Here is a 26,084-nt window from a genome sequence, read left to right on the forward strand (position 1 = left end):
TAAAGATGTTAACAGCTTTTATTTCACTGGTGCAAGGCAGCATGTCATCCACCACTCACCAACATCAAAACAAAACATCATCTTCTATAAAACATCTTCAGAAAATTCAAAACAAAGTAATAGTGGCTATAATAAACTTTATACAATACTGTAAATCACTTAGTTTGTGTCATTCAAACAAAAGCAAATCAGTTTCTAGAGTACATGGCTTTGTTTTTGCCCCAAAGGAAAAAAAAAAAACAAAAAAAAACCATACCAGCACAACCCAATACATGCCTCACACCTGGAAACGCGTAACATCACTCCATGACATTGACAGCTGTTCGTGCTGAGAACTAGTCATCAATTCACCCTACCAATATCATAAAATACAAAATGATATGAAAAACCTACATTTATAAAGTACAGTCCCAATCCTGCAATCTAATCTGTTTAGGCAGGTACCTGCATCCATTCCAACTCCCCTGAAGGCAATGTGGTATTAAAATTAGTGCTCCATTGCTAAAGATTTGATTGCAGAATCAGGGCACAGGTGGGAAAGGCTTAAATCTTTTCTCCTTTCCACAGGCAGAAAAACACTGCCTTATTCTTCTAGATTCAGTTTCAGTAGTATCTGCACAACCTCCTAAACAGAGACTTACCTATTTTCAATTAACTCACACTTTGGAAGAAAGAAGGCTTTAAAGTAGTCAGCAGAGAAATGGCTTTTACTGAAATGACTTGGGGCTGTATGTTGTGCTGTAGTGGATGGTGGTGATCAAAATGCTTCCAAGAGAAAACCACATCTATCTTCAGAGTTTACAGTACTTGCTGCCTTCCTCTCCTTTAAATGAGTTTCTTCACCAGCAAGATATCAGAGACCTTGTTTCCATTAGATGAGCATTATGACATGACTCCAAAAACAGGATTATGACGACAAATACTAGGGCCATATTCTTCATAGTCTTTCTTGGTGTGACATACTTGGAAAAATTCTGGCTATGAAAACATAAAACAAATCCCCCAACAACATAAGAATACATAAAGTAGAAAAAAAAAAAAGACACATGCAAATAAATTAATCACCTAAAATTTTTGTAGATTGCAGCTTTATGATGTGGTATTACACCTTTGCAACAGAATAAAATTAGAAATTAGAATTAAATCCAATTAATCAAGAGAAGTTTGTCTGGACAAAAGACTACTTTTAAAAACTGCAATAAGAAATTCCAGTTTGGAGTTATGAATTGTTTCTGTTTTCTTGCATTTGCTTCTCTTTCACATTTAAGAAGCTTGGTTTGGATCCTACATTCCTGAAGCCCTGACTAATCCCAAGTGCTGGCTTCAAGAATATAGGCGCTACAATACAGCTATCATATACAAGCTACTTCAAAATGAAGTCAAATCATGATAATCTTATTCAAGTAAAGCACATACCGGCTTAGTTCAAGTTTCATTGAGTTAAAAATTGGGTAAGGATTCCACAGGAAGTGACACAGTTTAGGTTGTCAAAATGAAAAAATTTAAAACTTACTACTTGGATCGAATATAGCCAGGAGACAATATGCAAGAAAGAACTTTCAAAACCATTTTGATAAAGACTTACTGTTGAAGCCAACATGGAGCCTCCAAACCAAACTGCATAGCGCTGCATGTGGTGTGTTATGACTTGAACTTCAACTGGTTTGGGCTAAGAGAAACAGTTCACATTTGGTTGGTTTACATTTTGCTGACAAGATCCTTATAAACTGAAGATGCCCATTTTAATTACCCAGACCTGGATATCTTCACCCTCTCCATTCACATCACTATCTCACACTTAATACTCAGTCTCCCATATCCCCTAGGAGACCAAGTCATAAAACTCTTCATGACTAGTTAATGAAGTTTCATATGCTGACTTTGAGTATGTACTGAAGGACACAACAGTTACATCTCTCTTGCCTGTTACTAAGATCACGTCTCTCCCAAAAGGGAAACCAGAGGTGCCCTGAGAAACTCACAATAACTTTAAAATTCATGTAATGACATGTCACCTTTTGCCAGGTTACCAACAGATTTAACAACGCATGCATATATACTACTCATTTTACAACAACAATTTCACTAGCGAGGTGAAATTTTTCAACTTTATTTCTGACTATCTTGCCTTAAACCCTCTTTCTGAACTTACTATGCATGAGTGAAATCCATATTAATATACACATCAGTTTTAGGGTCATAGTGTTTGTTTGACTTGCTCATGTAACCAATGCATTTGAAATTTTTACTTACTTTTATCCGACCACCACTGAGTTCCTCACTAAGCCGCAATCTCGCATCCACAACTCTTTTCAAGTCCCTTTGCAGTCGTCGTCCAAAGTCCCTGAACATTGTGGATCCTCCTGAGAGGACCACATTCTGTGAAGAAAATAAATACCCACTCTTCTTTAAATGCATCTTCAAGTGAATTTCCCAAAAGCCAATACTCCAGAGGTGACTGCTTGGATCGTAACACCAGTAGGAAGCTGACAAGCTATACAGAACACCTTAAGCACTGCTCAACTTACACAGGTCCCTGACCCCCTACTTTCTCTCTCTGTTTAAAGAATTTTATTTAATTGATTTCTTATAGGTTTCATTGCACAATTACCAAAAACATCAGCTATACCAAATTAAGTTTTATGCAGATATGTTATTACAAAATAGAAGGGTGTCATTAATAGTGAGCTAGTACTTTACATGTGCAAAACAGCAGAAAAAGATACTTCATCAACAAGTTTCCCAGAGATGCTCATAGTAGGTAGTTTTAGTCCTGACGCCAAAAAAGGCTCTAGCCTGGTCCTATCACTGCTAGTGTCTTTCCAAAAGAGGTAAAGTCTCAATTTTTTAAGAACTAAGCTCCTTAACATGGCAAACAGCAAGTCCTACAACTCCTCAAAAAGGTATCAAGCCTCCAAAGAGGGCTGCGTTACAGAGAAAGGTACAATGTCTCTGACTTTTCTATACCGGCTCGTCTTGTAGTATGCCGTTTTCAGAGCGAAACTGAAAGCCTGTTAACCCGGGCTTGTGCTTGGATTCAAAATACAGTTTTAGAATTTCACATCCTTAATTTTGACAATGTTGCAGGGTCACAGGCGAACACAGAAGTATTTTAAAGATGCAGGGGGCAGGTTTCAAAACAGGAACACCTGAAACTTAAAAGCCTCTCTTTATGCAGTGTAATACTGGTGGCAAGACTGCACTTCATAATCAGAAAATGAGCTCTGTAAGGGACAAAAAACAAACATTTGTGCCCTCGCAGACTGCTTCAACTGCAAACCAACGTGCCAATTAGTGCTTACTAAAACCACTGCTATGCCTTAGACAGATGTCCACGAGGAACTCAGCTGCGGTCAAGACTTCATTATACACAGGGCAAAGAGTTACCTCACGGCAAGAGTTTTTGACACTGCTGACCAAGACTGTGCACATAATGAAAGAATCCTTGTACCAGTGTTTTCAGCCTAGAAGCCTGCGTACAGATCTAAAGAGGCAAAGACTTGCGTAATAAGCATTCACACTCGCAGGGTGTAGAAATAACTGCTTGGATTTTAAGCAACGGATAACAAGGAAAATCTTGTTTGTAACTTGTAAAGTGAGAAGGAAAATGTTTATTTATGAAAAAAAATCTCTGCGTGTCATAAAACCATTATAATAAGGAAAATTCATTTCTTAGGTTTTGGATTACCTACAGTATAAAAGATTATATGCCAAAGCAGGAGTAGAGATACTTTAAAAAAAAAAAAAAAAAAAAAAAAAAAAGAACACATCCTCATAACATTACTAAAAAATTTTCCAAAAGAAAGAGCAGGACTGAGAAGAAAGGAGCTTATATACAGCAGAAACCAGAACAACCACAGTTGGTCCTAAAATTAAGCAGGAGCGGAAAGTGGAGGAATCGTCAATGTATCTGAACATCTCTAACCCTGCCTCAGAGCGGTCACACGTTCCATATGAGAAAATGAAACTGCTAATGGGGAGGAAAAAAAAAAAGAGAGAGCGACAACAACTAATTTGAGTGATGAAATATCAATTTAAAAGATGCCATCAAAAAAATATTACCTGGAGATAATGAAGTTGGCAAAGAGGGTGAAAGCAATAATTCTATTCAAAGCAAATTAAACTTCAGGTATATTGCATGAAGTGGACAATGCTACCACTAAAAATGAATTTCAGAATACATCTGAGAATAACTGTGTGAATACCTCTGAGGCCAAACTATGCAACTAGCGTTAGCAGTAACACAGGGAGGATCTTTTATCCTTCCAAGGACAAAAGTAAGCTAAGAGGTTACACATTCTTGAGATTATGGTTATTCAAGTACTTCTGTATGTTAAAGAAGATTGAAAACAGTGCTGCTCAAGGCAAACAGAGGCACTAAAGTGTATCTGTTGAAAAGGTAAGTCATTTCATTACCAGATATCTGGACAAGCTATGCCAAGCAGCATACTGGATATAATTAGGCGACACCAATTGCCATTATCATATGGTAAATTTATATACAGTTATGGCTCTGCTGCTGCATGTGCTCCTTGTCAGCATTGGGCCACAGCTATGCTAAGTCTTTGGCAGAAGACCGTGCTCATATATGGGCTTTGACATGTCATCAGAACTCAGCAGGTCAGTCTTCTGCAAGGAGGTCGGGAGAGAGGTCGCCCTCGCTCACCACGGAAGCGGCATCCACACACGCTCCCCATCTCTCCAACAACACGCCCACCATCTACAAGGGACACAACGAAGGCAGCACAAGACCACAGTTCAAAGGAACCAAAGCATATACCTGCTCTAGTATAACTTAGTGGAACACAAAACAGCAATTCCAGTAACTGTTGGAAGGAAAAATAAATAGTGAAGAATGCTAAGTATGCCTGCGGCAAAAAAGCTTACTAGTGCTGTTCAGGTTTTCAGCCCCCCTGGGAATTCTCCGGCCTTCCAGACAAAACCATAAAGGCAGTTAGGATTCAAGTATCTATTTGTTTCCAGCTGCTTCCTTTAATTGAGATTTCTTCTCATCTTACTATGCTAAAGCACACTTTGGCTGCTGTAACAGGTCTAAGCAGACCACAGATTGCACAGCTGACACTGAGAATCATACCATCTCACGGAAAGAAGCTCCAACTGATTTTACTTTTACAGCTAACTGGTTGAAAGTTCAGTTAGTTCAAAAGAACGTATTCCCTCAGAAGAAACACTACAAGACCTCCCACACACTTGAATAAGCTAACCATGACATGATGGAAGTAGGTCATTTAGGGAAGGAAATCGGGGGATGAACACCATTCATCTCAGATGGCTGGCAAGAAACTTCTCACCTACCCCCTTTCCTTGTATTATAAACATTTGGATATTAATTTTTCCTTCATATCATTTCTGAGATTATGACTATATAGCACCATGCTATAGAGATATGAAGCTAGATTTGATAACAAAGCAATCCAGCCACACTAATAGAACTATGTAAGTAAGGTTTACATTAAAATTCCAAAAAGCCAAAGTGGCCGCTGAAAAATCCTATACCAAATACAGGGTGTTTAAAGTTAGTTTCTGCATCTTTACATTGCACCACATAACGCAGTATAAGCACATTCTCCATCAGACACCTTAGACTTTGCAGCACCAAACTGAGAAGCAGCCGATGTTTTTCTGCTAAACGAGTTTTGGCAACATACCCAGGTTTCTCCCTCTTCCAAACGACAACCTGAATTAAAGTTGTTTAACGGGACACTACCACACCACCACAGACACATAATGCAAACAATATATGATGTGCCAATAAAAATTATCATGAGTCAAAGCTGGAAGACTCACAAGCTGAAATCACACGCCATGAGCAAGTGAACCAATTAGGTTATATGCTTTTCTTAATTTAGTTAGAACAGGGTGATATTTGCCAACCTTGTAAGGAAGGTGTGAGGGGAAATATTATAAATCTCAAACAGGAAATATATTATTCCCACAAAGAAGCAAATTTATTGTATATAACACTACTTCTGAAATAAATTTGACTTCTAATCATGAAGAAACAACTTAAGTTTCTTTAAAAAAATCACATTTTTCAATGTACATTTCACAGTTGGAGTAGTGGCAGGAGTTCATCATGAATTACAGTTGTGCTGTTCTGCAGAAATATATCTCTGTGCTCAGACACAAGAGTAACCACAGCATACTACGAATGTATTGAGCTACTGCTAAACCAGCTAGCATGGGGACAGTTATAAGTCTAAGTAGAGCCGTGATGGGAATAAACGGGGCCTCCTCTCAGCATTGCTGTGCTGCATTAGCAGCGTTAATCGCTTGGGGCTTCCACCCTGAGGCAGCAGGGATACCTTTCTTTCCCTGTGGCTCACTGTCAGGGCCAGCGATGCAGATCTAATGGTCTGGCAGCTCTTCCAGCCTGACCTCACCCGCAGAGCCTCCCTGCTCTGCCCTTTGTAATTAAGAGCAAATGCTGTCGTTTTGCTGAAGCAGACAGGCAAGAATCTGTTGAACCCTCTCCAGTCTTCCGCTCCACTAACACTTAAAATTTCAGAGGGGGAAGGAAAGAACAGCGCTGATATGGCAGATATCACAGAGGGCATTTCCCTTTCTGCAGCTCGCAGATGATCGGACGCAGCACAGCGGTCTGGCAGCGCCACCTACGTACCATCCCCAGCACGTTAAGCCTTCGCACAGAAAGTACTTCTAAGCTATTCAAGTCACAGGGAACACCAGGGGAAGTTTACCACCCCACCAGCTTCCCGCACCTCAGATCTCTCTAAGCGCTGAGCACATCCACCACAAGCTAGGCAGTCAGTTTACCTTACAAGAGACACAGATACAAGACGGGGCCTCGCTTGTCAATATGCTGCAGCCCCTGCCCCAAGTAATGTTCACATGCACTAACTCAAAAAGTTTGAGACCAAGGATGCTGGAGCTTTATCCACCCTGATTTGAATCGTGAATATACAAGCCTATTTGGTTCAGGATCTTTCAGAGATATTTCTGAAAACAGGTGACTACTCTCAAGGCAGCCTTCAATTTTCTCAAATTCCCTCTTCTACACATTTGTACCAAAACCACAGCAGAGAATGGAGAGCAGCTGTCCTGTGACTGTCAAAACTCTGGAGGTATCTCAGGAGACACTCTGAATGGGAAAAAAGCAAGAGGAAGTAGGATGTGGAGCCAGAACGACAGTTTCTGAACCTGTCACCAAACAAAAACTACCATTTATTAGTGTATCAAGGAGTTTTTGGAACTTCTAAAAGCACTGTGTTCACCCTTAAAGTTACTATAACTGTATTCACTAACTGAATGTTAAATTTGACTCTTCTGATACTGAGGAAACACTAGCACAAGTTAGCACATTTTCGAGACTGCACAGAGCACTGTCAGCCTTAAAAAAAAAAAAAAAAAAAAAAAGGGAGAGACTTTTAATAAAAATTAACACTGAAAATATCCAACACTAACATCTGTTGCAGCTACATTGCTACCCGAGAAATAACAGGCCTGCAGACCTGCAAAAAGTAGCTGCATGTTTCTCGCTGACGGAAGCTGGGTGTGTGTTAATCACTGTGAGCATACTACTAAACACAGTGTAACGTGAACGCTGGGGGAAGAAACACTTTTTTTCTGTGGACTCTTGTCCCCATCATGCTACTCCTCTCTCCCTCTAACTTCTCTTACAGACTGTATTTTTGTGAAGTCATTTATTTATATAATTAAAAAGAATGAGCATGCTTTACTTGCAGAAGGTGTGAAAGAATGTGTGTGGCATTTAGCAGCTACAAGCTATGGGATCTGGCTAAAGAACAACAGCCTGGTGAAGGTCCTCCTGGTCCAACCTTCAATATATCGTAAGAGAGACAACTGCAGCAAATAACTGGACTCATACAAGAGATGCTGTTGATAGGATTGGGAGAGCAATACTGCTAGTAAGAGCAAGAAAGGGAAAAAAAACCCATAGGACGTCAAAAGATGGGACATGAAACAATTCTTCAAAGGCTACAGACTGGATGAAATCTGAAAGAAGGGTCCTTGAGGGTATTTTCTGAATAAGCATAGATGAAGCATCCAAATATGTTGGACAGGAACCCAGCTGCATAGCCAGTGCCTCGTCTGGCCACTGAGCAGCATTGTGGGCAACTGAAATTGATAAAGCACAGAGAGTAAGAGAAAATATACATGGATGAGTGTTTCTGTACCTATACACCAGTTTAACCAGCGAGAACATAGATCCTCTTCCCTTTGTAATGACCTTGCTTAAATAAAACAATTATTAGCATTAAGAACTATTGATATCTGTCATTGTATGCAATAGGTTATTGTGCAACTTTGTGTTAGTGAAGCAAGTATAATGAAAAACAGGAAACGGCAAACAAATCTCCACTAGTGGCAGGACATGGGAAAACTATTTGCCTGCTGATTATGGTGAGGAAAGAGTAACCAACCTCAACTTTTATAGGTCACTTTCCTGAAGTCAGTACTAATCCCCAAGCTAGCAAGCAAGAAGGTATTTCCTATAGAATCTTTGGTCTTTCAGAAAGGAGGAGGAAAAAAAAAAAAAAAAAAGCACAGCCCCTAAGCACAAGCAGACACTTGGCTTCCTAAAACTTTCGGCAGCACGCCTAAGCTTGAAGCCACTGAAGCGACCTGCTGCAGAACTGACCCCGTATATAACCTTAGTAAGTAGTTTAACTTCTTGTTTTAACCCACCCCACAGATTTGCTCTAAAGTACTATGTCTCATTCTAAATTACAGAGTATGTTTTCTAGACAAGTAAAACACTCTACAAAATTTTAAGAGTTACAAATTACCCTGAGATATGGCTTAATTAGAACTTAGCTATCCTTAAGAAAATCTCAGCCCTCATAGATAAACCTCATCCTACTATGAAAAGGAAACTATTGCCTTTTACATGAGCAAACAAGCCTCTCTATGCTATTACTTTATGCCTTTATCCCCGAAAGGATACTGCTGCCACACAAGCAGAAAACAACTAGGAAGCATAGGATGCACTGCCAACGCACACAGAAAGCTTGCCACTGGCTGTGCCTGTCAACACCTTCCTTTTCATTTCTTAAGGAATCAATGACTAAAAGAACTTTGGACTACACCCTGGATGAGTTTAAGCAGGCTTAATTATTGTGTCCTAAAAGATTTTAAGGCTTAGTGTATTTTAGCACTGGGTTCAATACCTGGCTATGACTAAAGACAGTGGGAATATACAAGTCAAGACTACAGAAAAAGAAATATTTATTTGAAAGCACTGGTTATAAAGGGCAAAAAAGACCATGAATCCAGAAATCTTCATGCATAAGAATTCACACTGTAACTTCGGATATGAATAACATCCTTCTGCCTCAGTTCCCTGAGCATACTTACCTATGTATCAAAACCCTGTTATAGATAATCCTTCTTTCAGGAATGAAAAGCAGCACAGATCAAGTACTCTTCATTCAGAAATGGCAGCTTGTTTCACTCAATTTCTATTTGGAGTTCACATTTCTCAGATGGGGGGAATACGCAGCTTTGCATGTATGCGTGCGCACACATGCATATTACATTTCAAGTGAATTATGTTAACCTTACAACAGAAAGGCCATACCTTATATAATGGACGCCGGACATCAATGGGACAGTTCTGTATAACTTCATCGACTACATCCGAAATGGACTCCATAAAATCTGGATTAGCAAACTAAAATGAGACAGAACACTGACATTAGATCTTTCCTTCCAAGAAAAAAGAAACAAAAATGCAGAAGCGAGACTATGAAGGGATTTTGTATTTGGGGGGCAGTGAGAGAGGGAAGATATTCTACATCGTAACAAGCCCATTTCTATATATGAGAAATGAGTATTCCTCTTTCTGTAGAGGAATTCAGATTTTCTTCCTTGGTCATAAAGTCACTGTCAAGATTTATGCACTGGGAGCTTACTAGAGTCTGAGTTCTCCTGCAATATTAAACACACTGTTATTGTGCAATGTGGTTATGTCTTTCCTTTTAGGAGGACTCAAAAACATTAGTGTGCAAATCAGAACCTTCCCACGTAAAAATGCTCCAATCCTACTAAAACACTTCTGTTAAATTCCTGCATAAAAGCTTGTTTTTCTTGAGCACACAGAAAATCCCCATCATTCAAAAAGGCAAAAATGCTCTAGGTCTAGAGTGGAAATAAGCCCCCAGCACAAACATCAATTTCATCCTAATGCAATTTCTTTGTTTAATTAGAGTCAGAATTGCTAATGCTAAAACACAATGACTAATGGTTATTTCCCACTTAAAACTGAAAAACAGTTCAAAAAATTTTTATATTTACATTTAGATTTGTAACTAGGTTTTGCCCTTTCAGAGACGAAACTTTGAGAAATTAAAGAAACTATTTATTGAGGAAATATATATATATAAAAAAATATAATTTTAAGACTTTCTCAAAGGTGCAGAAACTATCCAGGATTTACATCCTAAACAAGATGAAATCTCTAATTGTATGAATTAAAAAAAAAAAAAAAAGGCAAAACACAATAAAGTAAGGAAGAAAGGAACTGAAAGAGAAATTAGCAAAGAAGTTGGCTTGGAGATCAGGAGACATAAGAATGGTGTGAAAAATCCCCAAGAATTCAAGCTAATTTCTACTATAAGAAATAACAATATGAGAAGTAAAATACTAAGCCATATAAATAAAAAGAGAAGAAAGAAAGAAGTGGTGTTGCTTCACAGTGAGAGTTCAAAATGAACTATAGCCCGAAATCTTCACCCCAGCTCTCCATAAGGATACAGATAACGCTGCAGGGCAAAAGGAGAATGTAGACATGAAAGTTAGGGCATCCAAAGCAGAGTATAGTATGCTCCCAGAAAAGGGACCAGAGAACTGACATGTGAAATTACAGTCTGCTAGCAAATACCATATGGTTAGAGAATAGCAAGTAAAATACCTAATTTTAAAAGAGGAGAAAGAATCTGGACAACTGCAAACCCAAAAGCCTAACTTCAATAATATGCAAGACTTCAGAACAAATTTTGAAGTAAAGCATAATAAAGACAGATAAACAGATAATAGGATAAAATTACAAAATAGCTTTACCAAAGGTAGCTTTTACCTAGCTAACTTGATACCCTTTGAAGTGAAGAGTTAGTGAAGTCCAGCGAGAAATTCTCTTTGGATGCAGTACGTATCATCTACTGTGTTTTTCTTGTCTAGAAAGTCAGTTCAGTGTTTTGTTTTGTTTTTGGTTTTTTTTCCTCCAAATACAGAGCCAAGAAACTATCAAGAAACGAAGAAAATGGAAATTAGTCCTTTATCCTGTTCCTAACAGTCTTTGAAGGGCCTATGGAAAGAGGAGCTATTAAAGTGATGTCTGATGTGGGATTTAATGCCTCTAGGTAAGATCAGATGGGTAAACAGCAGGGAGGAGAGAGAAACTATTTAGGCCAAGGGCTTAACGCTGGCACAGGAACAAATGGCTATAAACTGGCCACAAACAGATTAAGGCTGGAATTTTGAAAAAAAGACGAGAGAATGAGGTTCTAGAATATCCTTCCAGTGGGAAGAGGGTAGACAGAAGGGAAACTTCAGCGATGCCAATACGGACCTCAATTAAACTTATTCACAGTATCACACTCTATGGTTGCCTGCAATTTTGACTGAATGGATTTGTGCAGCAGTGGAGAGGACCTTCTTTGCTGTGTTGTATCATATTAAAACTTGACTCCTTCCTCTCCCACGATACCCTGAAGCTCACTCAAGCTGAACTACCTTAAAAAAAAAAAAAAAAAAAAAAGGACTAGGTGGTGTAATGGTTCCCAGAATTGTACCTTTCACTTATGACCACATGAACACAGATTTCAGTGGACTTCCCTCAGGCATAAATTTAGCATCTATGCTGTATAAATTGACTCAGTATAATAAAGCATCAACAGAGAAAGCACAAAAAAGTCAACACCCAAGATTTAAAATATTTATCAATGGAATGCTACCATGTACAACAGTGCCCAAAGGGATTGACTGTATAACTAAATACACAGTATAAAAGCCTCTTGGTTTAAACACATGTTTAAAGGAGGAAAGAAAACACTGTATAAAATCTGCAAGTTCAAGCAACTTCTTCTCTATTTTAGATTACATAAAAAAAAAAAAAGAGGTTTCAAATATTACATATGACCACAAGAAAAATAGTTATTCGCTATGCACTCATGTTCTTCTGTGCTTGTATTATCTGGGACTGCACATGGTTTGCAGTTAGGAGACTTACTGGTATCTCACTTCCACGTGATGGCGCACTGGTATCAAAAATGATAGCACTTCCCTCCCCCTCTCTTCACTCACATAGAAGAGCTCCTATAACTTAACACTAGACACTCTTACCTCAGGATGAAAGAAGATTTCAGGTCCAAGGAACCTTTCATAACCAACATCTATAACAAACTTGGTTTTGTTGATCGCATTGATGCCAGTATACTGTTTGATCCATTTCCGTGGATCTCCATCATATTTAGCAAATTCTTTTACTATGTCGGGGCAAATGTAACAGTATTTCTCCTGTTAAGAAATATCGTACATTAAACATTGACAAAATAATTATTCCACCTTTGAACTCAAGTATATCACAGCCAGAAATAACAGAAGGAGGTCTTACAGGTGGGGCTGTTCAAGAGAAGTTCCTACCCAAATGACCACTGAAGTCACAACCTTACAAGTGGATGCACAAGGCCCTAGTATTGGCAATAGGACTCCAGAGTGACTCATCTAGATTACAGTCTCTCAGAATAAAACCAGTCACGACTATTAGGTCTGTGAAGACAGACAAGTTCAATGACGAGCTCTCATTGCAAGAGCAGACTCACACAATCACCCAATTTACATGACAACTTTATTTTTTATTAAATAACAAAGCAAGTTTTAAACAGATCTAAAGCTTAAAATGACATTTCTTTCTCTTTTCCCTTTCTCTGCACTTGACTGGATAAACCAGCAGCGGTTTGTGAAACTACTGTACAGCTTCTATATTCACATTTTTCAAAGAGCCTTTGGCCAAAAAATTAGCCTAAAGAATTTTATTTATGTATTTACCACGAAATAAAGAAGGGTGTACCTTTATGGCTTTTGCTGTCTCCAGAGATTGTTCAGGAGGAATTCCCACCTCCCTCTCCCTTAGGAGCTGTTGAATGAAATAAGTAATATCTCTACCTGCAATAGGAATATGTTTGATGCAACTTCCAATTACATAGCCTTCTGCCTACGTGGGAAGACAGGGAAAAAAAAAAGATATTTAGGAAAAAACTACTGTGTGAAATACCAATAGTTAACGGCAAGCTAACATTCATTTCTATATAATACTTTGCTTTTATTTTTAATTAAAGTAAAATCTTGACACTGTGAAATGACTATAAAAATGTGCAACCTGCTGCAGACTAAATAGTTCTTCTATTTAAAAAACCCTGATTACCACATGTAAAAAGAGATACTGATTATCTAGACACTGGAAAGCATGAGGCAATAAATAAGAAAAATCTTGCACATATTAGAAGAGAAAGTCTGATTAGATGGTCCTTTTCAAACACAATCTGAAATGCAAGTGTAATATGAATAGATCCCTTATGTCTTGTATGAGTGAAAAATTAATAAAAAGAAAGTATAAAATGGATAAAAATGCTCAGACAAGAAAACTGAAGTAAAACATACCTAACAATGAACACCGAAAAAGTGAAATCTATTTGTTGTATTTTCTTCAGGATGCATTTACTGAAAAAGATTGCTATTGCTGAGCCAGCATTATTTCTTCCCCTGCTTTTTACATACTTCCATTTAGTTTCATATGGCAAAGGTGGTTTTTTCAGTATTTCTCAGTTTAAGAAAATACTGATGAGACCAGATTAATTTCAAAATGCAAAAATCAAGTTAAACAGTCAACTTCTCATTTCTAAAACAACTGATCATTCAAGCATATTATTTGCTTCAGAAATATACTAAATGACATCAACAGAACAGATGTTCGGACACACAGATAATTGTGTATTTTTAACATCCTAACAGTTTGAGACCGACCATGTATACAAACATGCATTTGTGCAAGCCTGTAGTTGTTTCCACACAAGCAAAGTTCACTCTAACCTCTAAAATACAGTAAAAAGAAACACATAAGATACAGGTTGTCAACTATACTACACAATCAAAATGCAGGACAGAGTCAGGACTCCCAGTCATCTGAGGATGCAGGAGATCTACATAGTGGTAATCATTAAACAGGAGACACAGAAACACAAGACAAGGATTTACATAGAAACAGTCTTTAAAAGAGGACCTAGTAATTCCTTACTATGGTCTTCCTTTAGTCTGGACAGCTAAAATTAATCCCATAAGTTCACACAATACAACACATTTTATCATGTGAAACAACTGTAAGGGAGGAAAAAAATCCCAAACAACTTCAAAAGTAAATATTTAAAAAAGTTAAAAAATAAAAAAGTTTACTTCAACAAGTTGCCAGAGAGATTGTGGAGTCCCCATCCTTGGAGATATTCAAAACCCAACCAGACATGGTCCTGGGCAACCTGCTCTAGACCCTGCTTGAGCATGGAGGTTGGATCAGATGCTCTCCAGAGGTCCCTTCCAACCCCTGCTATTCTGTGATTCCATGATTGTCATTTTTACCTATAGAAAACAAACCCCATACTTACCCAAAGCACTGATAATTTCAAATTGCACCCTGCTACATACCACAGGAATTACATGGGTCACTCCATCACCACTGTCAATGACAATTCCAGTCAAAGTACGTTCTCCAACCTGCCGTGATGTCCAAGATGCGGCCAAGGCCAACACTGCCTACACAGCAAATAATTTACATTTATAAGTAGGCAGAACATAATAATTTACAGTCTTTAAAAGTACTGCTTCATAATTTTAGACATACACATACAGAAGACTATACATACTGCAGCTATACTGTACTTTAGAAGTATAGATTCACTTTGTTCACCTGAACAGCAATGTAAAGTCCTGGTATGTTAAAAGATTCAAACATGATTTCTGCAAGATACTCTCTGTTTTCTGGTGTGTTCAGTGGAGGTTCTGTCTGTAAAAATAAAATAAAATAAAATAATAAATAAAAATTGAAAAAGCAACTCAGTAGAGGTCTGGAGTCATACATGTAAGTTTTGATGCACTGCTTACTCACCTGGCTATGAGTGGCCCAATCGATTTCAGCAGGACTACTCATAGTAAAAGCCATAGTGCACAAGTATTCACATGCTCAATGTCAATCATAAAGGAGGAAGAAGTTTACTCATATTCAGGGAGCAGACTAAACATTTAAAGGCTCCTCACATCCCAAATATTTCTACCTTCAAAAGGATGGATCACTAGGAAGAGTAACTTGAAGATAACTACAATACTTTATTATAAACCAAAATCAATAGATTGATTACTATAGCATAATCAATCCCATTCATACCACAGTTTTTACTATCACTCTTCCAATCAATTTGTGTAAGCTACTGAGTGCTTAAAGATCAACAAGATTCAAGTAACGTTCAAACTGGAACTAACAGAGAGCTCCCTTAAATTCAATATCTGGAGATAAATTAGACAGAAGGAGAAATTAATATAAAGAATATAAAAAAGTTTATTGCAAATTGCTTGTTAAAAAATAGTTACCTAATTTCATCTCAAAGAGAAATCTTTCGTGTATTTGTGCTTTACTGCTAACATACAGCACTTCATTAAGCAAAAATTTCCCCTACTTCACTGTAAAGTCAGCCACTTACTTTAAATAGAACTAGTTCAAACAAAGCAATTGAAGCTTTTCAAAAATAAAATCCAAACTCCAGTAACCTGCATCAGATATTGAATGGAATATTCTTCTAGCACAGTTATACTGCTCCCCCCCCCTTTTTTTTTGATTGCTTAAGAAATTAGACACGGAGAGCAAAAATCTTCTAACAGAGCTACTTGTGCTTGGGATATTGTTTAGTTTTCTTCTCACAGAAATATTTCGTTACCCAGCCTCATTACTCACCATTAAAAAATAGTGATCCTCAGGTTCAGCTCGTAGGTATTTAAAAATGACCTGCTCCATGAATCTCTCCATGAGGTCCCAATCTTCCACAATCCCATGTCGTATAGGCCACTGAAGCAAGAAAACAAAGGTATGACAACACTCTAGATCCTACAAGGATAAACAAACCCAAAATAGCAACGGCAAAAGCATCAAAATCTTTACATCTTCTGCAAGAACAAAAGCACACCATATCATGGTTACCTTATGAAATCCACCTTTCCAATTTTAATTTAGTGGCACTATTTCATGTCTTCTGCTACTCTCAGGTGCTCCCAATTGCAATTTTAACTTGCAGGACTAGAAGCCAGAAGACACAGGCTCTATTCTTAGTCCCACCATTCTTCTGCTGTGGCACTGTAGGCAAGTAATTTATCTCTTTTTATATGAATTATATAATTTATAAAGTTGAAGATAAGCATACTTATCTTCATCTTTAGCATGCCTTCCAACCTACAAAAGGAAATAAAGACCATATAGGCAATACATTATTTCCCAACAAAAATTCTGACAGGGGTGATATTTACATTTTGTTCAATGTTAAGAACACAGCTGACATTTAAGTAATACAGCAGGATGTATACAAAATGATTTTTTCCACGTAATTCACAAACCTTTAACATCTTGAAAGTACAAGAAGTCCTTTACTAGCGTATGGAAAATATGATTCACAGAGAAGCTGTGTTGAAGACAGTCTTCCACAAAACAAGCTTCTGATGCTCCCTGAAGCAAAAGTATCCAATACTCTCCCCAGTTCAGATGCCATGTTACGAGGATATACTCTTAGCAAGAGTTTAAATATTCAGTGTTTATGACTATTTTAACAGCTAATAATTTTGGAAAATGAACAGCTGCACAGTATCAATGGATATTTACAAAAAGGATAAAGCACCATCATGTGGGATAGCACCAGTAAAACAGACATTTAAAAAAAGGTAAAGCAAAAGGAACAAAAAGCATGCAGCCGTTAAAAAGCAACAAAAACATTTTACTAAGAGAAACGTGTTTTTAAAATGGCTATCAAAAAGGTCTGGGACAATCTGCAACAATAAAAAGGGGAAACTTTGAGCAGATTTTTGAAAAATGCTAAAGGTATTCTTACCTTTGTAGCATAGGTAGGTTTATCTATGGCTTCATCTCCTATGAAAAAGTCTAGATCATCAACACCTTTCATTACCCTCCTCTGAGCCTGGTCACCCACTCTGGCTGACTCTCGGATTGCAATACCTTAAAATAAAACCCAAACGTAAATCAAAACCAAATTAAAATACGTATCTAAACACAAAGCAATGAAATGAGCGGGCAGAATGCACTTAACACACTTTAATTTAAAAGTGCTCACAGATTCTTTTCCAGAAATATTGGGATAGAGAAAGTATAGTTGCCAGAGAGCAGAAATTATATAAGTGATCTATTGACAAGCCAGTATATCAGAGTTCATCTTCAGTGCACCACATGGGAACTGTCACCCATCCCTCATTAACGTAAGCGATAGCTCCGAGAGCCAATCTCTAAAAATGTATTCTGTTACGGACTACAGCGGTCACCAGATCTGCACATGTCTGGCATCCCACCAAGAGATAATCTTTAAGCCAGTGACATGTTTTTCTGTGTTTCAAGTCTAAGAATTAAGAGAAAGGGCACAGGATAAGAAAATAAATAAACTATGTATTTCAGAAATAAGTACTGGAGTCATTATCCTGGTCAGTGAGGAGGAGGAAGGGGGGGAGACATCAATTTATAGTGCTGCAGAGAAACCTTTGAAGACACTTAGGCTTCCCATTAGCAGACTGCAATTATCACTAAAATTACTTAATGATGGCTGGTATAGGCAAGGAGAGAGGGGAAAAAAAATATCTTTGGGACAAGCTATAAATAAAAATGGAATAAAGTGCTGTAAAACATAGCTTGTTTATCTACAGTTTTCTTTCAGTAGGTCAGAATCATGCTCTTAATCACATACAGTAGAAAATACACAGTACACACGCATAATCCACAGATGCACTAAATAAATAGTATCAGGACTAAAATTTACTGCCAAGCAAACTACCCTTTCAGAAACTCATCCGAATCTCAACAAATTATCTTAGTTTTGTAAAACAGGATTTATAACAAATTCACAGGAAACACTTGCTAATCCACTTCTTTAACATAAAACAGTCAAATCTTTACAAGTGGTTCAGGTTTGCTTTTTTATAATACTTAAATAGTTCTGGTTAGGCTAGATCCACCTCTTTGGTCCCTGATTACCTTTACTATTTTCTTATCTTTATATCTTCTGCTGCAAGAAGCCACAAGGCAAGCTAGATGCTTTAATTAGTACTAAACTGACAATGTTCAGAAAAAGTAATCAAAGGCAGCATTTAGCGTAATTGGAGATAGCCATGAGATAATAAATGCCACTCTGGTAGTAAATACATAGCCCATGCTACAATTTATAGATGTGCATAACATTTGAGAGAGCCTATTAAGAGGACAATTAAAATCAAGAACATTCAAAACATATATCATTATAACAAGTTTATTACACAAAATTTTAAAAGAGTAAATCTGCTCAATAAAACTGTGTTACATGGATAGAAACATTTTAATGGGTAAATATATACCAAAAGTGAATGGTTTCTAATAGGAACAACTTTTTTTGAATATCAAACTGTCTCCAGTCCCAGACAATGCAAATAAGCCAGACGGCACCTGCATTTTAGTACTTAATTTCACTGGAAGCCTTCCACAGATTATCCAGGCAGTAACCATGGTGTCAGGTAGACAGGAAGCAAGTTGCATTCTGTCTACACAAGAGTCCGGGCAGAAAAATAATGGAGATAGAAAGGAAATAGGACTAGAGTTCACTTCATCTTTGTCATAGCAACCAAAAGCTGATTTAATGAGCAGCAGTCCTAGCTAACTGCAAACAAGGAGTTCTGCTTCGATAGACTCTAGCCAAAGATGCTAATGCAATGAATATTATTTCCCAGATGGACGAGAGACCGTAAAGGTTGAGTTGGGAGTCAGAAAGCAAGTCATTTACTCATAGAAGTCCTTAGTAATATCTGTGTATATTACAAGTTGGAAGAAAAAAACAAAAATTACTCACATGATGGAATAATGAACTGAGGTTCCGTATTTCCTGCATAGCCAAGTTTCGTATATCTGAAAAAATAATGATCACGAGGTCATTAGATGCATTCAGACTTAAAAAAACAGCTTGCAAAAAAAAAAAAAAAAAATCCTCTACACTTCTTACAGACTGAAAAAGAGCTCTAATTCCTAGAGAAAAACAATTCATAAACAGTTCTCCAAAATAAAAAAAAAAAAAAGAATGGTTCCAGAGATTGAACTCTTTAATGTTCTCATTGGATTCGAATGAAGTACAACAATAGCGTGATGCGAGGGAAATCACCATTACCCACATCTAGTTTTGCCATGAAAACCTAAGGCACTACATTTTTTAAATGAGGTCAATCACAAGCTAGCTCCTGAAGTGAAATTAGGATGTCTATGGCCTGTTCTCAATATTTGCAAACAAAATTATGCCTAAGCTAAAGCAGAGGGTTGCTTCTTCATTGACAGCTTAAACAGTAAGATCCCCTTTTATGGGGTATTTGCTACAAAAACACTCATTAAGAGTCAGTTTGCTTAGATAAAGGAATTAAAACTGAATTAGCAATAACCTTGGAATTTAAAACTACTTTCAATATCTTTTCAAACCTACAGCTTCAAAAGACATCAAATACTCTTTAAAAAAAGCCTTTCCCCCCTCAAGGCTAAAAGGACAAGGACTGGGTTTTGGTGGGGAGGGATTTGTTGCATTTTTAATCATTATTATATGGGCACACACTTTCAGCCTAATCCAAACATTTACTTATTACGGCTCCCGAAAATATCAGGAGATTAAATTAGAATGATTTGTAAAGAAGACCATTACTACTAAGAATTCTTTTTATGATTATTATTGCATAGTTTCTTTTCACTTTAGAATGAAGCCCACCTTGGGAATATTGTTGAAATACAACAAACAAAGCAGGAGTTTCACTGGGATTTAAGATGCCTTACAAGGTACTTACTCTTAAATGGGTTTTGCTTAAACGCACATAATCAGGATCAAGGAAACCATCATCTAAAAGGTCTGGTACTAAGACTTAGAAGCGGCAATCAAAGAGAAGCCTCACAAAAATATCAGTCATGGCCCAGCCCTCCAAGTCCCAGGAACAAAAAGCCAGGTCAATACATATATACACACGTATTTTTAAAACCCAATTAAAAGCTTTGTGCAATACAAACAGAACATATTTCTTAAACTAAAGTCCAAAGGCGAGTTCAGTTTGCTGGCTTTTCCCCCTTCGCATACTTGCCACGTTCCCCCCACTAACTAAGTATCAGCAGTAAGAAGAAAACACGCTGCAAGGGCCAATTGTGGGTATCAGCCTGTAACAGCATTATCCCTCCTTCCTGCTCAAGTAGGCATCAGATCCAACTACTAGAATAACTTATAAAGTTAAAAGCATATAGTTCAACATCTTGCCCATTTATTTGGTCGCTAGCTGAGTTTCTCTACTTCAGGTAATGCTAAGGGGCAAGTATCTTTCATGGATACTGAGAAATAAATGTCTCTTCGAAGGACACATCTAACAGAAGACAACATCTCACAGTTCTAATATTAAGATCTTTCCAGAGCAACTCAATTCTCAGTTCAGGGTTGAAGCAAGGAAGTGAAGAAAATTGCTGTTAAAAAAAAAAAAAGTTATTTAGGATCAAGCAAGTCACAGACTGGAACAAGAAGCCACATTTCAGGTGTTTTAAAAAAACCAAATGGAAGAAACATATGGAAGGAAAACTTCAAACTACTCAAAACCACTAAGGAAGAGAAGGAAAAAACATGACGCAGTTGTGCTCCCTTTTCTTATCCAGTAGCCGATTCGATCAGGGCATAGGAGACCTGGTCCCAGACCTCTCCTCTGCCCAGCAGGACCTGAACACGTTCTACCTTCCAAAACAGCACCCTGGAGTACGTTAAAGCAATGGGGTGACCCACTTTCAGGGCCTCCTACAGACATCATTCCATTTTATACAAAATACTTAAATATTCACTGACCTGAAAGCCTTGGGACTTAACCGGAGGTTATGCGGTCTCTAGTCCCTTTACCAATGAATATTTAAGTATTTAAAACATGGTTGCCTTCTGCTGGGTTACAGCCGAGCAAACTAATGATAGCGCAATGTCTCATGATATGTAAATTACAAAAACAACTTTAGGGAATGTGTAGATAGTAAGTATTTCACCTTAATTTCACTAAAAGTAGCAGATTTATTGCTAGTGAGAGTCCTCCAGTGAGGAATCTACTGGAAACTACCAAAGTAGATAGTCTCCAGTGTCCTCTATCTCAACACACAGGACACCAGTGTTACTCTAAGAATATGCACAAGAAAAAAGCCCAGCTGTAAACATTTTAGTTTTCTCAATTTCTACTGCTTTTTGGTCCAGATCTTTAAAACAGTAAGAAATGCTAAAGCCATAAACAAGCTCTGAAGAGATAGATACGAAGTGATTGGCAATGTCAAAATGCTTTCGGAAAGTCCTTTGAACAAACCAAAAAGGACAACCTCTCTAAAAAAGAAAACTTTCTGTGACAGCTAAGATGCCAAATAAATGACAGTTATTACTGGTAGAACACCTATAATGACATACTGCCATAAATAGACTGTGTTACCTTAATTACAAACATGCCTGAGAAACCTGCAATGCAAAGTCTTCATAAAGGTGTGGAAAGGCACTTCTGAAATGAAGGAAGGACAGGATGCAGGAAAGGAAGGAAGGAGGAAACACCAAACAAAAAAAATCTCTTATATCCGCTCAGTTTACTGAGAAGCACCAGCAGCCACTATAGGAATAAAGTGTCTATTAGAGTCACTGCTTTTTAGTTTGTTTGTTTAAAAGAAATTGTAGCGCCTTACAGGCCTGAGACCTGTGATCGCAAACACTAGTCAATTAACCCAGGCTCCTTGCACACAGCAGAGCAATTACAAAAATGCCTGTTCATAAGCCTTATGTGTAAAGAACAGAAGCAATGCTTGGGTAAAGCAACTCGCGTAGTGTCAGAGACGTAACAGGAAAATATATATATATAGCTGATGCTCTGATATGAAGATCTTTAATAGCTCATCAACGAAAATGAAGTTTTAAGACAAATTCAGCTCACTGCTCCCAAAATCAAGCATCTGTCTCTAAGCTGATCAGTAAGGCTTTGCCAAAGTAGGCTTTCTTTACTAAAAGAAAATGGAGTGACTCGAATAAAATATCCCAAAAATAAAAGTATTCCCCAGTGTCTGCAAATACATACACTAAGGAGGAAAGAGGTATTTTAAGTCATCTTTGTTTAGCGCACCCACCTACTAGAGTTCTGATGTCCCACAGCTAAGAGTCAGTTAATAAAACTAGTTTTAAAGTTTACAGCTATTTAAACAGCAACACCAGAAAAGCCTGGCAGTGCTAAGAATCTAAAAATAGCATGCCCTTTTCCATGAAAGGATTGATAGCAACATGTAAACTGATCACCAGAAAAACTCCCCAAAGAAAATAGAGACATAGTGCACCAAAATCAAAGTAGGACAGGTCATGTGCAAATACTCTGAAGGAAAATAGCAGTCACTGCAAATAAACTCTTGCTGCTTTCTGCAAAATTTACCATAACCTGTTCTTTATTCATACAGAAAGTTTAAGTCATCTATCTAACAGAGGAGAGGAATACTACCCTGTCCTGCTATAACAACATGCTCCTCGCTAAAGGTCTGTACCTATTCTCTGTACAAGTGTTGTTGCTTTTTTGAGAAACTCCAGAATCACACATGTCTGAGGCCTATGATTGCAAACAGCAATAAATTAATCCAGGCTCCTTCTGCACAAAACAACAATGACCAAAAAAAAAAATCTGTTCACAAACTTCTTAAACCCACTTATATGAAAAGAACAGGGATTAGTGCCCGGACAAAGCACCTCATTCAGTACCAGAGATGTAAGTAGAAAAGTGTGTTTTGCACACGTGATGTTCTGCAGCGCATGTCTGCATATAGCTTTTCCTTCCTACTATGCTCTTCCAAGTTTTTCATCTGAAAGCCTTTTCATGGAGAATTTGAGCAAATTGTTTGGAGCTTGTAACCCAAAGTAGATTCATTCGAACAATAAGAAGGTTTTCAACCCACACATTGGAAAATTCCAGAGACTGCTTATCAGTGAGTCAAGCTACTTCTGGTGGCTTTGGTTCAGAGTCTTATTTTTTTCTTGAATTCTGCAAGACTACTTATTTCAGATTTAATAATCGCATTGCTGAAAAGTCTCCAGATTTGAGTGCCCTGCAGCAAAGCCAAGCAGAAGTCCAAGTGAAACACTATCTTGTCCAATATGAATTAAGATCATTCAAAGGCATGGAAATGAGAAGTCCCACCATTTGGGGGCTATTTGAACCTTTCCTGAAAGAAGCTGATATACAGGCACACATACAAATGGCACCAGTTTTTCCCACACAAGAACTAGACAGACAAATTCTATTTCAATTATTATTTCTCTGAAAGAACAAAATAAGCTTATTTTCTCTCCATATTCACTTATTCTGTACAACCGTTGGTCAGCAACATCTATCAATAGTATGACGTTGGGATCACTTCACAAACTGAGAGCGAGAGCGGTGGACTCTGACAAGAGACAGCGGTTGCATGTTGTGCGTTTTCTGGATTTTGCAGTTTATTCTGCAGGTTTTTCAGGGGATACATTCCGAGCTCCCATTTCTCTCTCCGTTTAAAAAAAAAAAGGGACTTTAAATCCGCAAAGTAACACTATTAGACACTATTAACACTATTAGACACTATTAACACTATTTAAATACGTTCTGTGGAGAACATATTTAAACTATCTTCAGTAAATAAATAGAAGGAACCTTAGAAATTACGCAGGAGTATGTAGTACACAGGCAGAAGTACATGCAAGACAGACCCCTTCTCAGTTGTTACCACAGCTGAACACTTTGGACTCAAGGATTCTCCACTGAGGGGACAGAGGTGATTTCTGTATAAATACATAAAATGTGTAACTAGAGATAGGACAGAAGACCTCCGAAAGTTTTCTGACAGCTTGAGAGAGACGGGTTTCAACATACGAAATCCTTTTTCAGAAAAAGGAGGCAGTGTGACACCACGATAAATGGAGAGCAAAGGACCTCCTCTTGTTAGCTAGCCTTAAAAAAAGAAACTCTCAGCTTTGGGAATTTGAAGGTAACTTTCCAAGCATTAAGCAAAGGAAAACAGCAGAGCGATAGGCTCCTGAAACTCCCTGCAGGAGGAAGGTGTGTTCTTCACGCAACCCGTGACCCTGATGCGAAGCCCGACAAGCGAAGCCACTGGCTGGCGAGTCACTCGTGCACCAGTGTCTCCTCTCTCCTCGCAGCTCCGCGGCACTGCCAGGCCAAGGGAAAGAGATTAGCAAGAGCAGCACCGCGTGCTCACGAGCATCACCCGCTCCCGCGGCACCGCACAGCGGCCCGCCAGGACGACGGACAGGCCTCCTGCAGCCACGGCCAGGCAGGACGGGCCCCTTCCCCCGAGGAGCGAAAGGCCTCCTCGGCGCGGCCTCCGCCACCTGCATCCTCCGAGTCCTCGGAGACCAGCGCCGCAGAACTCGCGGTCCGGCTACACACGGCGCACGCGGCGGGCGGGCTCGGCGAAGGCGACGATGGGGCGAGCGAAGCGCCGCGAAGCGCCGTTAGCGCGGGAGCGAAGCGGAGGCCGGGGAAGGTGCAGGTGGCCTCCGCTGGCGCATGAGGATGCCCGGCGGCACGGCGCACCTCGCCTGCTGCTGGAGCCCGCCGCCTGCTCTCTCCAGGGAAGCGGCTTCGGGTTTTTAGTCGGAAAACGCTAAGCAGAGCCGGTGGCGAGGGCAGGGAGGAAACGGGCACGCGGGGCCCCGCCGCGCCCCGCCGAGGCCGCGGAGCTCCCACGCGCGGGCAGCGCCGCGGCCGCAGCAGGGCAGGGACGGCCCCGCCGAGGGGGGCTGCGAGCGGCAGCCCAGCTCCCCGCCGCCGCCGCCGCCGCCGCCCGCACTTACCCGGTGCCTCCGTCTATCACGCACGGGGGCAGGGAGCTCGCCATGCTGCGGAGCCGGCACCGCCGAGGCCGCCACCCGCCGGCGGCAGCGGCGGCTCCCGCGGCGCGTCACTGCAGCGGCCGCCGCGGGGCCGCGGGCACCATGCAGCCGGCTGTCAGCACCGCCCCCGGCGCGCATGCGCCGCCCCGCGCCGCCGCGCCCGCCCCCTCCCGCCTCCGCCCCGCGCCGGCCGCCATCTTGGGTAGCCCCGCGCCGCCCTGCTGCGGCGGCGGCGCGGGCGCCTCAGCGGGGAGAGGAGGCCGGCGGGGCCGCGCACGCCCGCGGGGCGCCGGCTCCGTCCAGGCGCGGCCCCCTGCGCGCCTTCACCCCTGGGCTGGGCTGGGCTGGCCCCACAAGGGACGACGCGCTGGGTCAGATTAAAAGCTGCTTTTGAGCCGCGCATCACCGCAAAGGATGTGGCGAGAAGGCCCCAGAGGGCCCCAGGCCGCAGGCGCCGCTGCCCGCAGAGCGGGCTTCCCTCGCCCGTAGGCCCCGCAGCCAAGGCGAGCGTCCCACCAGGAAGTGCACCAGCGTTAACCAGGCGGTTGTGAAGACACGGAGCTGGGCTGCTACGGTGCAGGCGGCCACGCCACAGCCCACAACCCCTCCGGGTTCGCCACAAACAGGCCCACACTATAGCACGTTCATGCACAGTTCTCCAAACGCTTAAAAAATATATATACATATATATATAGGCTGCAACAAACATCACCTGCAAAGTTGCTGATACGTAATTTACATAGAGAAGAATGATTTCTCCTATGTGACTCAGCCATGGTCATACTGTGAGTGCGTGGTAGAGCCAGAAATAGACCCTCCAGCTGCTCAGGCCCAAGCGTTAACCACAAGAGCAGTGTTGTTTCCTATGAGGGTGTAGCTTTCTATCACCCTCTCCCATCTCCCAGCCACTACGCAGGC

The 26,084-nt window shown here is 39.9% G+C and overlaps 1 protein-coding gene across 1 annotated transcript; it reads right to left on the minus strand.

The window, feature by feature from the left end:
* ACTR3B (actin related protein 3B) lies at positions 1 to 25,248 on the minus strand. The gene is made up of 12 exons (XM_067292530.1): positions 25,128 to 25,248; positions 19,131 to 19,186; positions 17,139 to 17,263; positions 15,998 to 16,108; positions 14,960 to 15,055; positions 14,698 to 14,805; positions 13,073 to 13,216; positions 12,346 to 12,519; positions 9,584 to 9,676; positions 2,254 to 2,379; positions 1,586 to 1,669; positions 1 to 978 (listed from the first exon to the last, which is right to left on the minus strand). Exons 1-12 carry the CDS (start codon positions 25,169 to 25,171, stop codon positions 883 to 885), a joined length of 1,257 nt encoding a protein of 418 aa, XP_067148631.1. The 5' UTR covers positions 25,172 to 25,248; the 3' UTR covers positions 1 to 882.
* Positions 25,249 to 26,084: the final 836 nt, after the last annotated feature.

The sequence above is a fragment of the Apteryx mantelli genome, chromosome 2 (genome assembly GCF_036417845.1).
Source record: "Apteryx mantelli isolate bAptMan1 chromosome 2, bAptMan1.hap1, whole genome shotgun sequence".
Classification (NCBI taxonomy): Eukaryota; Metazoa; Chordata; class Aves; order Apterygiformes; family Apterygidae; genus Apteryx; species Apteryx mantelli.

What these genes read in the sequence shown, in the direction of transcription:
- ACTR3B (XM_067292530.1), bottom strand. Translation starts at nt 25,171, where the DNA reads ATGGCGAGCTCCCTGCCCCCGTGCGTGATAGACGGAGGCACCGG. An exon ending in AACCTACCTATGCTACAAAG is followed by an intron (nt 16,109 to 17,138) that starts GTAAGAATACCT and finishes TTCTTGCTTCAG; the next exon opens with TGGCCTATACGACATGGGAT. An exon ending in AGACAGCAAAAGCCATAAAG is followed by an intron (nt 12,520 to 13,072) that starts GTACACCCTTCT and finishes ATTTCTTAACAG; the next exon opens with GAGAAATACTGTTACATTTG.